This window comes from Hirundo rustica, chromosome 3 (assembly GCF_015227805.2).
Source record: "Hirundo rustica isolate bHirRus1 chromosome 3, bHirRus1.pri.v3, whole genome shotgun sequence".
Classification (NCBI taxonomy): domain Eukaryota; kingdom Metazoa; phylum Chordata; class Aves; order Passeriformes; family Hirundinidae; genus Hirundo; species Hirundo rustica.
In genome coordinates this window covers 35,238,538-35,260,586 of record NC_053452.1, presented here as the reverse complement: position 1 = coordinate 35,260,586, position 22,049 = coordinate 35,238,538, and the positions used below count along the sequence as shown (strand labels likewise).

At 40.7% G+C, this 22,049-nt stretch overlaps 2 protein-coding genes across 7 annotated transcripts in view; one reads left to right on the top strand and one right to left on the bottom strand.

The window, feature by feature from the left end:
- The first annotated feature begins 195 nt into the window (after positions 1-195).
- On the top strand, positions 196-6,831 carry NDUFAF7 (NADH:ubiquinone oxidoreductase complex assembly factor 7). Its single transcript, XM_040058120.2, has 9 exons — positions 196-419; positions 508-588; positions 1,907-2,017; positions 2,993-3,203; positions 3,647-3,705; positions 4,426-4,539; positions 5,333-5,476; positions 5,784-5,957; positions 6,334-6,831. Exons 1-9 carry the CDS (start codon positions 330-332, stop codon positions 6,544-6,546), a joined length of 1,197 nt encoding a protein of 398 aa, XP_039914054.2. The 5' UTR covers positions 196-329; the 3' UTR covers positions 6,547-6,831.
- A 2,483-nt stretch (positions 6,832-9,314) lies between these two features.
- Positions 9,315-22,049, bottom strand: part of PRKD3 (protein kinase D3) — a 42,300-nt gene continuing 29,565 nt past the window's right edge. For all 6 annotated transcript variants that reach the window (XM_040059315.2, XM_040059318.2, XM_058419911.1 and 3 more), the window contains exons 11-19: positions 20,378-20,654; positions 17,282-17,334; positions 16,839-16,911; positions 13,793-13,899; positions 13,099-13,260; positions 12,533-12,631; positions 11,446-11,713; positions 10,486-10,571; positions 9,315-9,919 (exon numbers count right to left, since the gene is read on the bottom strand). In XM_040059315.2, coding sequence (XP_039915249.1) covers positions 9,746-9,919; positions 10,486-10,571; positions 11,446-11,713; positions 12,533-12,631; positions 13,099-13,260; positions 13,793-13,899; positions 16,839-16,911; positions 17,282-17,334; positions 20,378-20,654 — 1,299 coding nt within the window. In that variant the 3' untranslated portion in view covers positions 9,315-9,745. The remainder of the gene's footprint in view (positions 9,920-10,485; positions 10,572-11,445; positions 11,714-12,532; positions 12,632-13,098; positions 13,261-13,792; positions 13,900-16,838; positions 16,912-17,281; positions 17,335-20,377; positions 20,655-22,049) is intronic.

Below are 22,049 nucleotides of genomic sequence, written 5' to 3'. Positions count from 1 at the left end.
GACCGGGCGGAGAGGAGGGAGAGGAGGAGGAGGAGGAGGAAGAAGAAGACAGAGGAGGAGGAGAAGGAGGAGGAGGGAGAGAAGCGGAAGCCGCAGCGGGAGCCGCGGCCATGGCGCTGCCGCTGGCGCGCCGCGCGCTCCTGGCGGGCCGCCGGCGGCTCCCCGGTCCCGCCGCTCGCCCCGGTGACCGCCGCCTCTCCCCGCTTTCCCCGCCGCTGGTAGTGGGGCCGCCCCGCCGAGCCCCTCTCTCCCCTCCTCTCCCCACAGCTCCGGCGGCGGCGGCGCGGCTCTGCTCGGGCGCGGCGGAGGCGGCCGGCGGGGATGAGGCGATGCTGCGGCACCTGGCGCGCAAGCTGCGGGCCAGCGGGCCGGTCACGGTGGCCGAGTACATGCGGGAGGCGCTCACCAACCCCGGCCAGGTGCGGCGGGGCCGGGCCGGGGCGCCGGGGCTGTGCCTCGGCCCCCGCTCACCGCGGCCCCGGCCCCTGTGCCCCTTCCCCCTCGCAGGGTTACTACACGCGCCGCGGCGGCGTCGGCGAGAGCGGAGACTTCATCACCTCGCCTGAAATAAGTCAGGTGTTCGGAGAGGTAACGCAGTTCCTTGCTGCTTAACTTACTTGTTTTACTTTAGCCACGCAAGCCTGGCTGCAATCCTGGTAGGCAGCAAGCCATCCGTGAGCCAGCAGTGTGTCCTTGTGGCCAAGAAGGCCAATGGAATCCTGGGGTGCATTAGGAAGAACATTGCCAGCAGCTCAGGGGAGGTGATCCTGCCCCTCTGCCCAGCCCTGGTGAGGCACATCCAGAGTCTGAGTCCAGTTCTGGGCTACTCAGGACAAGAGAGACATGGAGCTCCTGGAGTGGCTCCAGTGGAGGTGACAAAGATGACTGAGGCACTGGAGCATCTCTCTTATGAGGAAAGGCTGAGGGAGCTGGGGCTGTTCAGCCTCAGGAAGAGGCACTGGGAGGAGAGCTCATCCATGTCTGTGAGGATCTGCAGGGAGGCGCCAAGGGGATGGAGCCAGGCTCTGCTCAGTGGTGCTGAGCAATGGCACAGGAGGCAACGGGCAGAAAGTGATGCACAGGGAGTTCCACCTGAACACGAGGACGAACTTCTTTACTGTGCACTGCCACTCAGATTGACTAGAGAGTTGTTTCCTCCCTAGAGACATTCAGGAACCATCTGGACACAATCCTGTGCCTTATGCTCTAGGATGACCCTGCTTGAGCAGGGAGGGTGGTCCAGATGGCCCAGTGTGGTCCCTTCCAATTTCCATCCCAACTGATTTCCAAGCCAGTGTTCAGGTACCTTATCAATGTCAAAATACTGGAGTAGCAATGATAAGGTTCAAGTTATTTCCCAAGAGAAGAATTGGTTTTGAGAGAGGAAGGATTTTGTTCTGAACTTGCTTAGTAACACTTTACTTTTATACAGAACTCGCTTATAAATAGAGAGTTATGGTGATTTTCCAGTGTGAAAACTCCCCTCAAGAATAATCTCCAGAGTTTGGTCTGGCTCGCTCTGGTTTGTGTATCGTTTCCAGAAGTGAAGAGTGACTAAATCCTGTTGTAAATGATGCTTTGGTAAATGCATTGTCAGGAAGAACAGTTGTCCAAAGGCACCTGCGCAGTGACCTGCATTTGAACCTTAAGTGAAAGTTCTTGCTCCAGCCAGAACAGGCTCTCCACATTTACTAATGGCTTCTCCTGGGCTGACAGCAAGCAATGACCAAGTCTAATACTTAAAGACAAGAATGTGAAGTTATGTATCATAATTCTTCTTAACTTTAAAATATCGAGACAGAATGTTGCCATGTTATCTTAGTTATCATCAGACAAAAGGCAGGTATGATCTTCCACAAGTGCTGAAGTTATTGCTGTAACCCTGTGTGTTGTTTCTCACTGACAGTTAATAGGAATATGGTACATTAGTGAATGGATGGCCATGGGCAAACCAAACACCTTCCAGCTGGTGGAGCTGGGCCCAGGGAGGGGCACCCTCACGGAGGATATATTGCGGGTAGGTGAAAACCATTCATGTTCTTTGTTTCTGGCTGTATTGCATAGCTACAGGGGAATCTGAAGGGAAGATGTTATGCTGGCAGGGTTTACCCTTCCCTAGTAGCCAGATCACTTCAGTCAGGTTGGCAGCTCAGACTCTTATTAGAACAGATGAGTTTCTGGGACAGAGCTCTCAGGTGGAAGCAGAACAGGGGCCAGTGTGTGCACACTGCACAGGCACGCCTGTGACCTTCCAAACACCACTGGATAGAAGGGGAGGGCAGGAATAGTCCATTGTAGGTTAGTGCTGTGTAGGGAAACATTATCTGAACTGAAAACCATCTAGGAAGGTGTTGCTATGTGTAACTGGGATGGACACCTTAGTGCAAGGCACAGACCAGGGGAGTACACAAACACAGAATGAAATTGTAGTAATTCTTTTGGTAATTCCTAAGTTCAGGGCCTTATTTCTTTTGAGTTAACGCTTTGTGTTCAGTCATGCTTACATGGCTGTCTTAATTAAAATGCTGCTGATTCATAAACAGATTACTAATGGGATTTAGCACCACATAAGAACTTTTATTCTATTTACATACGTTAATAAAAATAGTGAGATGTGGGATATCAAGCACTTGTTTAAGGTGGCAGGGAAAACGGAACCATTTCTCTCCTAATGCTAGACCTTCTACAGGTCTTAGAGAAGCTGCTACTACTCTTCCAAATTAGCATTTCACATTGTTGTCCTTACAGCATGTAATGTGTAGCAAACTTTTTTTGAAGTGTAGCAGATTTTATTAAGACTTATGAAGAAAACTCACACTTCCTACTGAAGGAGCAAAATGCAGTCTCTGTCACTGAGATTTTGTTAGTGAAAGCCAACTAAAGTCTTTTATCTTGAATAATTAATAGTAAATAGTGAGAAGAAAGGTTAATACTTAAAGCTTTAATGTACATAGCACAAGACTGCACCTAATAGAATTCATCTGCCTTTTAGGTCTTCAAGCAGCTCACCTCTGTTCTCAGTAAATGTGATGTCTCCGTTCATCTGGTAGAAGTGAGCCCCAAACTCAGCGAGATCCAAGCAGCAGTGCTGACAGGAGGGAAGGCGCAGCCAAACCCTGAGGATGAGTCTGCTTACATGAAAGGCATTAGCAAGACTGGAATTCCCATTTTTTGGTACAGAGATATTCAAGATGTGCCACCAGGTAAGGAGCTTGAATGCCTCGTTAAAGGGATGGTGCCTTTCCTTCACTGACAGCTTTTGATAGCAGAGGGCATCTCTGCTAGCCTTCACGCTGGACAGAAAAGTAGTCTGAGGCAGGATCTTGGTTCATTTTCATCATTGCTACCTACTCTGTCTGTTTAGGGATAGCTACCCAATTTCCTATATTCTGTCTTTGTTTTCATGGGAAAAAACCCAAATCTTTACTGGCTTTGCCTGAATCTCATTTCACAAGATAGTGATCTAAAATTAATGGCCTGGAAACAAGAGCTACCTGTAGAAATGGTATCTTTCATGTGTACAAGCTGGAAGTAATTATAGTTTTTTCACAACCACATTAACAAGCTTAATTCATTAAAAATCGTAAAAATATTTTAAAGTGGAAGCATTCATAATTTAATGTGTCTTTTTTTTACCTTCCCCCAGGTTACAGCTTTTACCTAGCACATGAGTTCTTTGATGCCCTGCCAATACATAAGTTTCAGGTATAGTAAGATTATTATTGTAATTGTGACCATCTGCTTAAATAAATACCTTTTCTCTTTGAGGAAGAGCAGAACTAAGGTGCCAAACTAGACACATGCTCTGTCTCTGGTGAAGAAATAATTCTAACTGAATTTGGACAATAAGGCTTAATTCAGCTGGTAACTGTAAAAATAGTAATTATTCTTGAATGGAAAAACTTAAAGAAAGCTAAGAATTTCTTTCTGCTTTGATAACTCAAGGTTTTAGGGTATATTTCTTATGCTACATTAATGTAGCTTTTAATTTCCCTGTGATTTTCTTTAATACTACTAACAAAAGACTGAAGGGCTTTCATTTGAATAGTAATGAGAGCAGCAAGATAGAGGCTAGTTATGATTCAGAAGTAGCTAATTTATGAAAATCACCAGTAGAATGAAACCTTTTATTTTGATAAGTTAAATGTTGCACGGTCAAGAGAAGAGGCAACATCCTTCTTCAGAGCATCATTCACTCCTTTTAAGAGTAATTAAACCTGTATTTGTTGGCTGTGCAGATGAGACTCCACCACAAGCTTTTTCTAAGGCAGTTACTGGAATTAAATAGGAATAAGTAATAGTTGTTAATAAGGTATTGTTCCTAAAACCTTTGTGAGAAAGCTTAACCTATTAGTTGAATCAAATGACCAAGATACTGTGGTACCTGTTGGAGTGTCATGTGAGTGCTTTGGGCTCGTTGAACAGCGAACAGAGAAAGGCTGGCGTGAGGTGTTGGTCGATATTGATCCAGAAGTTCCTGACCAGCTGCGGTTTGTCCTGTCACCATCCAGGACCCCTGCAACACAGAACTTTATTCAGGTGAGGTTATGCCTACCAGAGCTCATCTTTACACCTCTATTGACTCTTTCAAGTACATTTAGTGCTTCTCAGTTACTCTGACAGCAAAAGGAGGGCTCTCAGTCTATAAATAAACAGAACTTAGAATTTCCACAAAAGTTTAGCTTTGTATGCTGTGAAACCACAGCACAGAAATTACCATGGGTATCAAACTTTGCAAAATAGGAGCTTGAACACACAAAATGTCTCAGAGAGCAAACCGAGGCAGCAAGTGACAGGCAGAGTTCTGCACTGTGTGTGCGGCATCACCACCTCGAGAGTGGCCCTGCCCCAGCCAGGCTCTCAGCCTGCTGCAGGGTACTCAGGGCAGCTGCCTGCTTCTGTGCCAGGCTGACCTTTAATGGGAAATGGCTGTGGTATCTTCCCCAAGTGCACTGGACACTCAAAGCTACAAAATTAACTCTTGGAGATTGAGGAGCTGCTAAGTCTCACACAGGAAGGCCTCTGGGAAATGTGTGCACAGCTGAAGCACTATTATCCTTAAGTACCATAGTAAGGAAGTTTCACCTGATTCAGATATTCTTAGTAGAAAAATTTTCATTTGACTACTGGTTACTGAAGAGATGACTGAAATCCAGCACTCAAAAAGTACTAATTGAGAATAAGGGATAGCAAAAAGTAGCTCAAACTAGTATAGGTAGCCTAGAATGCAACTCCCATACCTGTGTGTCCCAGCAAAGCAACAGCCCCAAGACACCAAGTGTGAGGGATACTTGCTTGTCTGTTAATCCAAGTGTTCTGGTCTTTGCATTAGCCAGAAGAAACAAGAGACCACGTGGAAGTGTGTCCTGAGGCTGGCGTCATTGTGCAGAGGCTTGCCTCTCGGATAGAGAAGGATGGTGGAGCTGCTCTGGTTGCGGATTACGGCCACGACGGAACCAAAACTGACACTTTCCGGGTAAGGCACCGGCCCTGTAGCAATGAGCCAAGACTCTGTTATCTTTGATCATTAGGTTCTTGTAAGATAAAGCTCGTAGGTGGGCATAATAGCAAAACCTGCATAAAACTGAGTAATTCCTATTTAATCGGTACCCAGAAGGGTTTCTCTCAGATGGAAAGGGTGATCTGAGGTCTTGCTGCATTTATCTCCAATTTTCCATGTATAATTTGCTATTGTCACCCCTCAGAGGCACAGTTTAATTTTTGCTGGCCCGGCTATGATGGTTGGACCACAGGTGAGTGTAATCTTCCAATTTCATTTTCAGGGTTTCCGGAATCACAAACTCCACGACGTGCTGAGTGCTCCAGGTACAGCAGACCTGACAGCAGATGTTGATTTCAGCTACCTTCGAAAGATGGCACAGGGGAAAACAGCTACGTTAGGCCCCATAAAGCAGCGGGAGTTTTTAAAGAACATGGGCATTGACCTCCGACTGCAGGTACGAGTGCTCACAGCTACAGAACCCTGCCAATCCACAGACAAGGCCCTGAAGGAGCACGAGAGCTCTAGTAAAAATACCTGGTTTTAAAATGAAGTTGTTCAAAATTAGATGTAGGTGTGAGATCAGAAAGTTGCTTCTGCTAGATGTAAGTTACTCCAGATCCCTGAAAGTAAACTGATCATATTGTACTTAGGAGCATTTAATGCAAAACTTGCATCAGTGTATGGGCTGTGAACCACCACCAGTGATCTCACCGGTGCTACAAACCATCACAGCACTGTTCAGTGAAAAGGATGCAAGAAGGGATTGCATGTATGCAGGAATTTATAGGAACGCAGGAAGGGCTCTAACCTGCCTTTTTTTTTTTCTCCAGGTGCTCTTGCAGAACTCAGGTGACACAGCAACTCGTGAGCAGTTACTTCACAGCTATGATATGCTGATGAATCCCGAGAAGATGGGGGACTGTTTTAATTTTTTTGCCCTGCTGCCTCACCACAGACTTGTACATCCTGACAAGAAAGATAAGCCAGAATCAAGGTCTCCCCTACCACCTGTTGCTGGATTTAATGAACTGTTACTAAAGTAATTTCAAATACTGTTGCAAAATATGTGATGGCTGTTTCAGAGTAAGTCTGGTGCAGCACACCAAACCTCTTGACTGACCTACTCAAAGTAGTATGAGTGGAAATGAAACACTGCATACAGAAACCAGCACACACAGAGCAGAGAATGAACAATGGTTTGGGGGTCTTGAGATAGAACTGAATGAAATATTTACTAGTGGAATCAAACTTGTCAGTAACAAACGTGCATTAAGGAGTCTTCAGATGTATTCAGGCTTTAGTACTTGAATAAAATCAAGATGCCTTGACATCTTTAAAGATATTTTTATAAAGAGAATAGAGACAGGATACACATAAAATGAGTTGCTGCCAGCAGAATTTCCACAGCAGGACCTATCTAATAACAAATCCACAAACACAAAAGCATAGAACCATTTACTCCCAAGAACATTTGCTAGGAGAGAGAATTCATGTAAATAAAAAGAACAAGTCTGATAGGGAAATAAATTTTATTTTCAAGCTTACCAGAGGATATTTACAAACAATGGGGTGTATAAAAATATAAAAGTACTTGACAGTGTCATTTTGAGGCTATAAATTTAACATGAGCTTTTTTCTAGCATCACCATAGCACTATTGCTCGAGTGAACGCAGCTTAGTTCACCTAGGGGTAAGGGTATTAAACACTGTAACCTACTGCTGTCAAAGTCTGCAGTAAAGGTGGAAAAAAGGGAATAAAAAACTCAGCTATTTTTGCTACTCTAGGAATTTTACTGATAATGTAAGTCTGATTTTTTTGGTTTCTTGACTGCTAGCTGCTTGTGGCTTCTATTGTCTCGCCCCATAAGTCTGCCTATGATCAGGCAATGTCCTCCAAAGGCCAACAGCATTATATTTATTTTAATACAACTAAAGGAATAAATAGCTCATATAATATTTTGAAGCAGAGCAGACTTAATGGGGAGAGACAAAAGCCAGGCCTTCTACTTCATTATTGTCCCCTCCTTCCTCTATTCCTGTTGTGCTTTTTCAAGTGACTGAGCTGCTTTATTTCCTCCCTTTAAAATAACACAAACAACAAACCCACAGGTAAACCTAAAGTAACAGCTCAAGTAAAAAATCTGAAATTTAAAACCAAACTGTATCTACATTATTACAGTTAGGATGGAATATAGCAATGGCTTCACTGAAATTTGGTCACTTGAGCACTGGAAGCTGAAAAACAGCACTGCTTTCCTTGCCAAGAGCAGGCTAATACCAATGTCAGAGGTGATTGCACTGCTTCCAGAGATGAAAAGCAGTGCCTCTTAGAGCAGTCAGTCCTGAAACCCTCCCTTAAAGGGTTAAGAATCCAGAGCTCAGCCTCTGCCAACACAGACACCTACAAAATGCAGGGGCAGATATATAAAGGGCAATGAGAAAAGAAAATGTGAGTTAAGGACCCAAACCTACCTGTGGGCACATCCTTCCGCAGCTGCCACTGAGCACTGCCAGGTCACTGCTACTGTGAGCAGCAGCCAGCTCTGAACTAACCCTGTAACATTTTAGGTATATCTAACAACTTAAAAATCTGCTCACCGGTTTCCTTACCTGAATAACAACAGTAGAAAAAATACTTATCTACACACAAACAGAAGAAGAAAAATCTTTGTAGGAGAGAGGAGGTACCCCAAAGCCTCTCGTTGCCTTTGCAGTTCAAGCCCATATCAGTATTTTAGAAATATTTCCAACTAAGCTTCAGTTAAGCAGCTTGGCACATCAGGGATGCATACAGCCACCCAGCACCCTCCAGCAGCACAACATTGTTATCCCACAAAAAAAGGATTTCACTCTTTTTGGTTTTTAGAGTAAGACCAAAAAACCCTCATCCATTTGCATTTAGCACTATGGCCTCAGACTTCTTTGAAATACCATTAACTTGAACTGTCCAAGGGAATCATTTCCAAAGAACACTGCTGTTTCCCCTCTATTGTGCCTCAAGTCCAATTAGTTAGAATCATTCAATTGAGGCAGGTGCACAGAAAAAAACTGAGTTAGGAGTTGCTTTTGGACGCTTCATTCAGTTCAAACAGTTCTGAGCACAGTAAAGAGGATGGGAGGGGCTGCAGGTTAAGGTGGGAATGCAGTCCTTTCTCCTACAATCCAGCTGCCCCGGAAGAAGCAACAGGTGATGCAGTATCCACTGTTACTTCTATGTGTTGAGCAGAGTTAACATAACAAGCTAGCAGGCTACAAACTACTGATGTAAGTCCAGGGAACCTTAAAAAAAAATAGAAAAATATTAGAAAAATTTTGAAGTCTTATTACTCAAAACAACAGAAGAAAGCTGCATGTATTTTTCCCTATTTTTCCACATCCTTCTGGTCTTCCAGAGTGAAAGGACATGCTACATCAAGTCTTGTGTGCTCTCTGTGCATTACTTGTGTAGTTTTAAGGCAAAATGCCTTTGGTGTGTATCAATGACATGCCAGCCCTGCACAGCAGCATTGTTGTGGCTTATTGCTTTTTTTAACAGAAAAAATAAAGGCCTAGCATGGCTTTGATTGTCATCTCTTTAGAATATCAGCCAGCATTTCAAGAGGAATGTAAGAAGTAATTAGGTTTTCATTTTTTTTTTCTTTGTTGCCATCTGTAAAAGGTTCAATTAGGGCCAAGACACACATATTTAACTGTCTAAAAAGCAGCAAAATATTCCTTCATCTCTGAAGCTGTATTCAACTAAACCACCATGTTTTGCTTTAGCCAAGGTATTCTGTACTGATTTCTTTATAGAGTCTCTTCACCATCCACAGTTTGAGAAATGGGAGATGTATCTAAGTAACAGAAAACAGTCCTCTATGGCCTAGTAAATAGAGATTAGAAAACTAATAAAAAACTCTTACTGCTTAGGCTATGAAAAAAACCAAAAACCCTTGAAAAACACAAACCATTCAGTCTGTACATACTACACTTTGGTAATGGCTTTGTAGCCACCCAGCCCAGTAAAATGTTCCCCAACAGGGAACAAGTGGGCTTTGTATCCCACTGTCCAAAAGCTACTCAGAGTTAAAAGTCAGGGATGAAGAGAAGCTTGCCAGACGACAGTCTATTCCCATGGCAATGCAGGATCCTCTGGGGCTTCTATGTGGACAGCATCTGGAAAGAGCAATACTTGTTCCAAAACTTATCTTCAGTTTCTGCCTGGAGTATCCTTCCTTGCTGCAATTTAGCATAATGAACAAATCAAGGGTCTTCTTCCATGTCATCTGGATTAGGAGCCATAATGAAGTGCTGGGGGTACTCGAGGTTGTGTTCATAAGCGTGTTCTTTCCAGCGCGCATCGTCGCTCTCATGGGTAATGTAACGCTCTCCAATGCGCGTTTCGAATTCTCTGAGGTCAAGCCAAGTCTGATAATCCTAGGGAGTAAAAGAGATTTAAGGAAGCAGTTTTAAGAAACAGCAGCACTACATTCCCACAGATAAATTCTGCAGTTTGTGTCCATTTTTAGTGTAAACAGCCACAAGATAGAACCAACAAGATCTGAATTAAAAAAAAAAAGAAAACCAAAACCAAACGCCCTCCCACAAGATGCCCCAACACTGCCTCCAAATAATAGTTCAAAATTAAATAGACTAGTATGTAAGGCTGCCAAAGCAGCAGATAAACTCCATTCTAAACACACCTGTTCTAAACTGACTACAAGTTACGGCACACACCAGGCTGTGTGTCCACTTCCACACTGAACAATGTCTCTATGCTGATTTCACAGGGCTCCGTGCACTCATCACAGCCCACAGTCAGGGGGGAAGCCAGAAGAGTAAACCCATGTTGTCAGACAAAAAGGAAAAGGTGGGAGAGACAGTAAGACAAATTTCCCTCGAGGAAAGAAGCCATTCACAGATGGTCAAAAGCCTCCGAAGGATTTCAGCCAAAAAAATTATTCACCCATTATAAACATAGCGAAAAAGGCAGATGGGTTTACCTGTAACCATGGGTGACTAAGGGATTTGTCAACACTGAAACGTTTTCTCATCTTCACTTGAAGCAAATTGTTTATCAAATCGATGGCTGGCAAAGAAGAACAAAAATTATACTGTTTAAATACTAATCACCTCTCATCATTCAAATGCTGCAGTAGAAATTAATTATTTATGTGCGAATGTATCCTCCAATGAACTCCTTTAAATTTAACCAAGCTCTTGAATTTTATATCTAGCCTTGCTTATGTTAAATGAGGCTACAAAATAGGGATGGTGCAAGTTCCCCCTACTTTTGATGGAAATACTAAAAGCTTTACTATGATATTGATTAATCTTTTTCCCTACTAATTTTAGTGATTTTCAGACAAGATTGAGCATAATCCCGTGTTCGGCCATGATACAGGTACTTCCACTATTGTACATGTCCTTCCACATCTACTTGTGTATTAATCATGTATTAACCAAACATGGCAACAGCATATAACCAAAGCTGGCACTGGAGAGCTCTAGAGACCAGCCTTGTAAACTTCTAGATTGTTCAGACCTGACACTTAAATCTATACTTCTTAATGTACAAACTAAAATTCCAGATTCAGCTTTGAACTGTTTCTGTGATTATAGTTCAGATAAAATATGCCAGCATTCAGCAAATACCCACACATGAATTAACTTTCCTTTGGGACTTTCGGGAAGTGTCAGATTACTCATCCATCATGGATGAAATTCATTTTTCTTGCTAAATCTCTTGACTCCCCTGCCCTGAAAATGATCTAAAGCACTATATTTCACAATTTATCTTTCACAAATACGTTTACCTCATATTTATCCACTTTGGCATAATCTACTAAACTCAAACTATCAATAATTTTCACACTCCTTCCTAAATGAACCTTGACGTTTAAGCATTTGAATGTGTTACCCGCATACACGAACATTCTAATAGAGAAAATTAATTTCTTTACCTTCGCTAGAAATTTCCTTCCAAGGATTTGGTGGGTACATAAATGCTGCATTTTGAATCTGATCATTGATATCCTCATCTTCATTAAATGGGAAGGTACCACTGAGGCTGACATAGACAATAACTCCTACTGACCACATGTCTAGGGAGCGGTTGTAGCCTTTGCTCCGGAGCACTTCAGGGGCAAGGTAGGCAGGAGTGCCCACCACAGAGCGCCGGAACGACTTCTCACCAATGATGCGTGCAAAGCCAAAATCACACAGCTTCACCTGCAAAAGCGGAACATTTGACACTGAGAAATCTCTGCTTGACTTCACACCCTTCCTGCCATCACCTAAACACTGCCTGTATGCAAGCAGACACAAAACCCCATGTAAACCAGTCCATTAAGGTTTTAGGTTGCTGGGTTTGCAGCATGCACATCAGCCACGCTTCAGATCAAGACCTGAACTGGCCCTGCACAGACTCGGGTCTGGGGAAGTTTGTGTATCACATGGCCACAAGTGTGCAAATATGGAAAAAATATCTTGATTCCAAACCCAGCTCATTTTCAGAGGTGAATCCTCACTCTTGAAGGGCACAGAACCAAAGTTAAGAATGCACATGAATCCTGGCCAAATCACATTTCTCTTAATCGTATTCCAGAAGCTGGAGGCTTTGGCTACACAGAAATCAAACAATGAGTTTTAGCTTGAACTCAGACCCAGCCAGCTTTTGACAAAACATGCCAGTAAAAAGCATTAACAGCTGGCGCATGCACCAATGCTCAAATCTTCATGATCCTGCAACAGCTCGTTAACTTGAACACAGCAGGCACTTGTGGAGATAAAAGGATCCACATCAAGTTCAACATGTAAGCCCAAGTCAATAAGTCGTCCTCAGAGCATAAGAAAGAGCAATGCACTAAAAAGCACTTAGTGAGACAAGGGAAAAAAAGAGACAACTACAATACATACAGTTCAAGTAATTCTAGAAGTTGAAAATCCCACAAGAGATTGTTTTTTAAGCAGCAATGGCGATACTTCTTAAAAACAAAACAAAACAAAACAATGAATAGTAATGAAAAATATTGTTTAATCTTCACTCACCTGAGGGAATGGTTCTGCTGACGCTAGTAGTACATTTTCTGGTTTTAAATCACAGTGCACAATATTCTTGAAGTGTAAATTCCTCAAAGCAACAAGTATCTACAAAACAAAAGAACACTTTCAGAACATAGTCAAGCATACCAGAAGTGTCAAAAGACGCACACACTAACCAATACAGCAATTTTTATCAACATAGTCCTCAAGAACTAACCCATATATACTGTGCAAGTACTGTTTTTTCCAGTCTATCAAGACTTGAATAAACAAGAAAAGAACTTTGAATGTTAATTATGTTAATTTTTTGGCCCTTCTTTCCCCAGACATAACATTATGGACATTTAAAAATGAATGTCAAAACAGTAAGCATTCGAAAAGACAGAGAAGGAGGGGGGAGGAAAAGATTGGAGAAAATAAACCCCCTTGTTTTCAACTTTTATTAGATGTGTACCTCTCTAAACTCTCTCTTTAAATAACAGTACAGAAAACCCCTTCTCCAAATTCTTGTCTTATAATTACACAACCCAAATCTAGCCTTTCGTCTCAAAGCAGAGGAACTGACTGCTCACCTGAGTGACCATGAACTTAGTTATTCGTTCTGGAAGTCGACTTTTCTCACTGGAAAGAATCATCTCTAGCATATCCCCATGCAGCTTTTCCATCACAACAAAGACCCGTTCTGGGGTTTCGAACATACATTCCAGGTTCACAATCCCAGGGTGGTGCAAATTCTAAAACAAAGCAGCATAGGTACATCACTAAAACAAAACAGTATGAAATACCCTGAATTACACAGAAATGCTGACCACAAATCAAAAAAATGTTAAATAGATACAGGTGAAAATAAAAATCTGAGGAAAGAAACTAGCTTGAAACAAGTCAACCCATGAACCATGCCAACGACTAAGGGTAACTTGTTTAATACAAATTAGCTGCAATGATTAATATTACAGCTGATGCATGTTCTGTACTCAAGTAACCGAGTACAAGAATAATACTCAAAGATCAAGGAGCCAATAGTGGAAAACAACAGAAAATAATACTGAGGGAGAAAACATGGAGCCAAAGTACATGGCTTCAGCAGGATCCTCTACAGCGGGGTAGATACCACTCCGAAGTTATCTACTCTACCAAGTACTCTTCCAAAAGTACTCAGGAATCACAGATGTAAATTTAAAAATCAATTCAGAACACTCAATGCAAAATCTTATTAACGGTCTATTCAAGACAAAACTCCAACATGGTCCCAAAACACTTTTATACCTGGAGAATGGCTACTTCATTACGAAGCTGACTTTCCTGTTTAGTTGGAAACCTCATCTTGTCAATGACTTTGATAGCCACATCTCTTCCAGTCTTCCTATGTTTTCCTAAACAGAAAGTCAGAGTCAGCCATCAAGAGGTAGAAGCAATTCATAGCTGTAAAACATTACAGTAGAAATTCCTTTCTGGGGAAACCAGTATATTCTGCCAAGTATACAATATTACCATATTTATATTTAGAATTGCAAATGGTGTATGAATAAAAGAAGTGATCAGCCTCCACAGGAATTCTGTAGGTTTAACTTAAACCAGTTACTACTCTGCTGTCAGGTACACACACACTGACATTAGATGTATTGGGTGAAGTTTTTGCTTGTGCAAGGGACTTACTTGCACATGAGCAAATAATAACTACTCCACAGAATATTGCCTCTCCTGTAAAAACTACAACAATTCAAGGCCAAAGTGAAGACAGATCCACAAACCCACTCCAGTGGTTTCATACGTCCACATGCACAGGAAATTACACATCTAATACTCCATGGGAACATAAGAGTAATTAGGTGCCCCAAAGAACAGCAACACATTTAACACCCAGGGCAGTCTGCTGCCATCAAAAAGCTCTAAAAGGTTGTGGTAAGAAAAGGTGGGAAGAAAAACACCATGCTGACAGCAGCACATGTTATTCCTCGCTGCAACCTGCATCAGCTACATGAGAAGCATTCTGCAATATGCAGGGAGGCTGCATCCAGGGCTAAGTGAGGAGCTGTTAATGCTTCCCCAGCTTCTTCCCAGCTGCTGAACTGGTTTCTTTCAGTCACATCAGAGAGGTTAATGGGATCACACACTGCAAGACCCTGGAAATCTGAGACATTTAATGCTACACTACAACAGAACAGCAATTCTGTACCAAATTTTCATTTTCCGCTCAGTGAAGGGTTTAGAAGCCATTTTAGGAGAAGGGATGACACACACAGCCACAGTGCAAGTGGCACAGAAGGGTCTACCAGCACTTCTGTGGGGAGCCCAGCTACACCTCAGCAGCCAGCCTTCCCTGCTGCTCCCTGGTCAGCACTGGTGCCAGGACATAGGCAGGGCACAGGAACTGCTCCACAGGCTGCTCTGCCAAGCAACTACTGCACCTGCCTTTAACACCATCATAAAAAAAGGGCTTATCACCACCAGATGAAGGAAATAATATTGAAATGCAGCACAAATACAATTACAAACTAGATGCAAAACACAGAAGGCAAATGCTAGATTGCTAAAGAATGTAAAGCAAACCAATCCATCTAACAAAACACCTGACTACACAAGCTAGACTACAGCTAAAAATTGCCCATGAAGAGTAACAGAAAAGCAGCTTGAAAATTCCTTTTGTTAAGCAAAACACAACCAGCCAGTTTTCAGTGCAAGTTTTACATCAGTAAGAAAATGTCAAGAGCAGTTTTTTTTCTGTCTCCCTTTTTCAGATCTTTCAAACTAATCAAAATAGGAAAAGCAGAGGGAAACTGTTCTCACTGATGCAGGAGTTGAATAACTATATCCTGTAAGTTTTGATTTGCAATTTTGGAAATGTTTGTCAAGAATAGAGGGCAGAAAAAAATACAACAAAAAAGAAAAACCCAATCCAAACCACACAACAGTGAAAGCAACCGAATCTATTAATTGTTACCCTTATTTCAGTTTGACTAAACAGGCGCAGATAAGCCAGTATCAGAAGTTACCAGATCTAGTCTCCCCAAATACCAACAACAATTAAGCAGTGTGTAGAGCCAGCAAAACCATAGTCTTTTATATTGTCTTTTCATACCCTTTCAGATTGTGATTTTATATTAAGAAGTAAGCATATCCTATATATTTTAAGTCCTCATTCAGTAAAAAAAAAAAAAGTAATGAAAGCTTTTTGTAAGTGTTTATTACACTTACAAGCCCTCATAAGCATTGCATCATACAAAATACCAAGCTGAGATTTATCTACATGGCAACTGAGAAAAAAAAAAAATCCCATCATTAAAATAAGTGTCTGCATTTGTTAATTTCTATTCATAAGAAAGGGAGGACATTTTGATTCATACTGCGCTTTAAAAAATACAGAGGGAGCAAAAAAACCTGACCTCTTTCAAGAGTGATGTAAAACCAGACCAAACTATTTCCATCAAGAAGTTTAGAAGTAAAAAAGTATCTAACTATACAATTGGCACACAGAAACATCATAGCCACAATACTTCCTGATTAGAAAGAAAACGTGACAGAAGCAGAGAGATTACCACTTGCAAATTATTACTTATGACTTTTTCTTTCTTTCCAGATTTATGGTCTGTGGTTTTCTCAACACTTGAGATATAACATGAGATTAAAAAAAAAAAAAAAGAGAGAGAGAGATAGAAACATTTATGGCTCATATGCATTTCTAGTATTTCTTCTTTTTTTGTGATTACGTACTAAAAACAAGTCATATGCTGCAACAGAAGGTTTTATAAACTAGGTGATAATACTAGACTTGAAATCTAGGACTCACACTCTTGGCAAAGAATACCTCTTTCTACTTTACCCTGCTGACAGAAATTTGTTTGCATCAAGAATGTCAATAATATGTTTGCATCCATACTGTCAAAGCATAAACTGTGTTTTTCTAATTGCTTTTGGCCACATCTCTCAGGTGTCATATAAAACAAGTGTAACTGACAGCAAATATATGACTTCTACTACTGTAAAACACAAACAACAGTGTTAGAATTTGCAATTTAAAAAAAATCATTAAACATGGCCAAACTGGATTGCTTAGTATTTAGCTGTGGTCAAAATGCAATGCATGCTCTAAACTGATTAGGATGCCAATGCGGAACTGCAAATGCAAGAATTGAATTGTAAGAAATATTGTACATATTAACTGCGGAGACATGTAGCAGAGTAATCCAAACAAAACTTTTAACAAGGATAACTTCACCTAGATATTCTAGATATAGCTATGTATGAAAAGGATAATTTTATCAAGCAGACATTCTATCTTAATAAATGCATAATGGAACATAATGCAATTTACCTCCATATACAATACCAAACTGACCAGAACCCAGCACTTCATCGGCAAATATTTGGTACACGGAGCTGATATCCTAATGCATTAAAAAAAGAAATCACAAATATCACGAGTCATTAAAATGTTCAGGACCACATTAGTTATTACTGGCTAGGCTGTAATTATATTTGGCACTAATCAAACTCTGTAAAAGGTACCATCATTACACTGAATGGGAAAACACAACCAACTTTTCCTGCAGAGGATCCACTGAGCTGCACCAAAAGCAGGGACATACATTCATAAAAACTACCAGCCATGGCAGGTTAATTCCCACACACAGCATGGACTTCTTTACCTGCCGTGCCCTGGTGTTGCTTTCTCATCCAGACACTGCTACTACCGATTACTTTACAATACTCAGATAAATAAATAAATATCACTGTAATACAATGCACATGACTCACCACATTCTCCTGGACCTGGCAATTTGAAACAGAGATGCTTAGAGACAATTCTTCTGCAATAAAGAAGATAAAGCCAAGTAAGTAAATAAAAAGGGCAGACTTTTTCTAAAAGGAGTAGGAAAATGAAAACCAACAGAAAGCCTCTACTGACTTCTAAGCCAGTATCGGTGAAATAACTTTTAGTGTTATTTTCCAGAACCTTCATGCTCTGGAACATGTTAAATAAATAACTCTGGGAGTTTTGCTGGTAATATTTTTCTTTTTGGTCCTATTTCTGAATACAAAAATAGTAGAACAATACAAGTGTGTACACAATAGACAGCTGGAGAACCAAAAGCAATAGCAATTGTATCACAGTTCATTAAATGAATAATGATTTCTGGTAGCAATAAAGGAAAATACATGCAAGAGGAGCAGGTAGATCCCTCTTAGTCAAATGAATGTGGCTTCTTATCTTCTGTGGTACTAAGATATACAGAATCAATGCATAAGAAAAGGAAACAAATCAAAGAAACCAAGTAACAGAAAAACTGATAGTTAAAAAAGCAATAAAGCCCATGCATAATATAAAAAATATCTTTGTTTCATGGATAAACTACAGAAGGATATCAATCCTTGGAATAGAAGGGCACATTCACATTCAGAAAGTGTAATCTCCAAGTAAACGTATCAGATCAAAAATTCTTCAGTCTGCACCAGACATTGACATGAATTTTTCACTACAAGAATAACACTGATGCACAGGCAAGAACAGACAGACCAAGGAAGGCAGGAAATACCCTTCTCTTTTGACCTCCAAGACCAAAGTAAAGCATCTCAGACTAAAAGACATCTATCACTTGGAGACTGTCTCTCAGAAAGCATTCCAACTGGAAGTGTTTGTGTGTAACTTGGACCCTGACTTGTCAGTGGGGTTGGACTGGATGATCTCCAGAGGTCTCTTCCAACTCTAACAATTCTGTGATATTATGTTAACTTGAAGAAAAAAAAAAAATTATTTCATCTACAAGGTAGATAGAAAACACACTACAGACTTACTAGCACTTCGAAAAGAGCCTTAATCATCCTAAAGAGAATTTAGAGAAAAAAGATGTCTGATTTTTGCTACCTGTGCTTTATCTCAAAGAAGAAATTTACTGAGAGAAGACAGGAACAAATACTAATTCTGAAAGACACCCTGAATTCTGCATCTGAAATATGAACTCTGAGTCTTGCATATGCCTACTGATTATTGACTACAGTGAAGTCAGTACTGAAGTAACTGTGCAGAACACAAGGGAAAATAATAAACAATTCAGCCATAAAATATCCTAAGGTCAACAAAAACTGCTGCAAAGTAACTAGAAAATAAAGATACAGTTTTTGAAAGTGTTTAACAGAACACACTGAACCCTTCTCCACAGATGGCTACAGAATACAAAGTAACTCAGAGGTAAAGAGCGAGTTATTCCTTCCAAATAAATCCATTTTTCTCGTGTCTGAAATGTGCAAGAATAAGGGCTAAGAAGTAGTCACTTGTAAAGAAATCACTAATGCCACGTTTCAGTGTGTAATCTACAGCAGGTAAACAGCTTACTCTCTCTCTCATTTTAGATGAGAATCACCCCACAAAGAAACACCCCACCCCAAGCACCAGGCACGTGGTAACAAAGGATCCTTTGCCATGGGCCACACTGGAAGAACATCCTCGTTTTGAACGAACTCTGGCCACAGGGTGGTATATAAGAACTAAATAGTGCCTTGTGGACACTTAGACACTACAAATTCCCTGCTGCTGCAAGTATTTCAAGCACTAGCAATGTCTCCCTCCTCCTTTTGGTCTTTTCATTTAAAAGCATGTATTTGAAAAATTTTCTTAACTAAAATCTAATTATCTTAAAGGTTCTCGAGATACATTTCATGATTCACAAACTGTAGGAAGAAGAGGGATGAACAGACATTTTGCGGCCTTCTGAGTTTAAAAAACAACCTGAGTTGTCTAAAAATGTGCAAATGCCACTCCCCGACTCACAGTATTTTCTTATACTCCTTCCTCTCAGCATCTGCAGTCCTATTCCCTATCAGTGTCAATGAAATGTTATTATTTATCTCTGAAAAACTATTTGTTTTGGAAATATCAAGTGTCTTTCCAACAGTAAGCCTTAGGTGCTAGAAAACAAATGGTGTGCATGTATATATATAAGAAACTAAAAAATTCCATACCAAAAGTGGCATTTTACGTATGGATAAAGCCAGGTATGAGGTACCATTTCACAGGTATGTTTCTTCACTGTAATTAAATATCAATTCTACTACTGACATTTATAGTTTACTGGTTTAGACCATTGCTCCATTTGCAGAGAGTGCCTTTACCTCAGACTAGCATTTACATGTTCTTAACTGTTGCTGATGCAGAGTAGCCAGATATCAGAGACAGAGAAACTGATCTTAGAAACTCCTGCAAAAAAAAATTTACTGCAAGGAGATTAAAGAGTAGCTGGAATTCAAAAGGAAATTCAAAAGCAAAAGCATAAATCTCAGTAAAGAATGAGAACGAATGCTGTTTCAAGGAATAAAGAGATGTCTTAAAAGAAAGAAAACAATATATTAAGTTTAGTGGAGCCTTGATGATGAATACAATCCTATGCCAGAGTTAAAAGGGGAGGGAAGAAAAAGAACAGGGTACTTTTTATACCTACCCATATATAGGTGCTAACATCAAAAAACATCCAAATTTAGTTCTTTCAAAGTGTATGCTTATAATCTGAATATATTTATTTAGTTATGTATATTAGAAATATCTAATCTGTGCTCCCTTTTCACATCTCTGTGTGCTTTCTCAGTGGTCCCACAATAAAACTCTGCATTCATATTGTAAATCTGATCCTTTACTACTTTCTGCTAGAACAGATTAAAGGATTTGCCTCCACAAACCTGAGGGTCACTTTTTTAGAGAGTTATGGAAAATGATGCACCCAATTCAGCAGATAATCAACACACAATACTAAATAAGTATACTAATAAATACAAGTACTAAATATAAGCACTTTTCCCAAAGGAATCTCTACCATCAGCAGCTTCAGCATATGAACAACAGAGCCTTGTTTGCCTGCTTACTGTGATCTTTTCCTTGTCCTGCAGCAGTGCAAACGCTAGGTTGAGGAGTGACTGGCATCAAGGCCTGGCGAATGGCTTTCTCCCAGCCCTGAGCTACGTCAAGTCCAACTCCAGAGGCAGCAAGAACTGGACTGTGATGAGAGCTGCCATTGTTCTCGCCAACAAAGTACACCATCGTGTCAGTGATGATCTCAAAACAGTAGGGGTTGCTGCCCTGCACCACGTGTGAAAAATCTCGAGGCTGAGTCACCTGGAGAATTTCTGACAGTGGAATCTCCTGAAGAAAGATATTAAAAATTAAAAAATGAAAATGCACAGAATATTTTAATATACTAACACTAATAACTTCAAGCATTGCAAAGAAACCAAATCAAATATATCGAAAAACCAAAACACCAAGCTTCGTAAATAAATTCAAACTCCACATGACCATTGCCCACCCAGTTCTCTGAATTCCTATACACAAGTCTAGACAGACTTTCAGGCCCATCACAGTTCTCTCTATACAACTACTAGTTTCTACTCAAGCTACACTTATATTCATCGTGAGACACACCCCCACTGCATAAGTGATGCACAACTAGAGAATGAAAATTTTCCCCTTGCAGTTTATGCAGCTCAGGCACAGAAGAGCATGGGGGGGAGGAAGTGCAACAGTAACAGAAAGGACAGGATGCAGTTTTACAGGCTAATCAGTAGGCACTGCTTTGTGCATCAGAATCGTTTTGGGTAAAGATTCTCTTTCATACAGATATTATCTGCATACAGATATTATCCTCCACCTGGTCAGTTTAAGACCATGGTACAAGAGTACTACAGAACAGATCTGAAGGAAGAAATGGTTTCAAGTTCACGCTAGCTGGAGGAGGACATTCCACATCCATGGGAAGGTGCAGGCGCATGTCACTTGCAAGAGTAGTGAACAAGCAGGTGAAAGCCAGGCAGGCATTAGGAGGACAAGAGACAGCAGCTGATTGAGATGAAGAGCAAATAAACATGAAGGCAAAAACTGTGAATTACTCAAACAGCAAAGACAAACAATCAGATCTAAGCAGTTAAAACAAGGGATGCAAAGGGGCAAGTGAAAGGACTAAAAGCAGTGACATAATGGAGCAACAAGCAAGGAACATATTTTACCAGCTGTGTTTTGAATGCACAGGGCAATACAAGTATCAGAGAGGTCTGAGAAGAGACTGCATTGGTCAAGATAGGGATGAAAAGAATCTGGGTAAGTTTAGCTGGGTGTATAGAGAAAAGGCTTGATCTTAGAGATGTTATAAAGGAAGAAGCTGCAAGATTTGGACCCCCACCTAAAGGTATAAGACAAGAAAAGGAAAAGTCCTGTTTACACATTCAAATGCATTTTCTGAATATTCCACCACCAAACACAATCCTACATTGACAATACACTAAGCTTCATTTATACAAACATAAGGCTATACAGTAAATTTTCCTGTAAATCATGCTAGACACTTTCAGTTGTACAGTAGGGAGTAATTTAATTTGAGGAATAGTGAAATTAAACACATAAGCATGCAAACTTTCAGTCACTACTCAAAGAACATAGAAATCCAAGCCTTCATTCAACTGGTGGCCAAAGAAATTCCCTGGTAATTTTGAGGAAAGCTTAATATGCCAGGTAATTCAGGAGAACAGTACATGCAAAAATGTA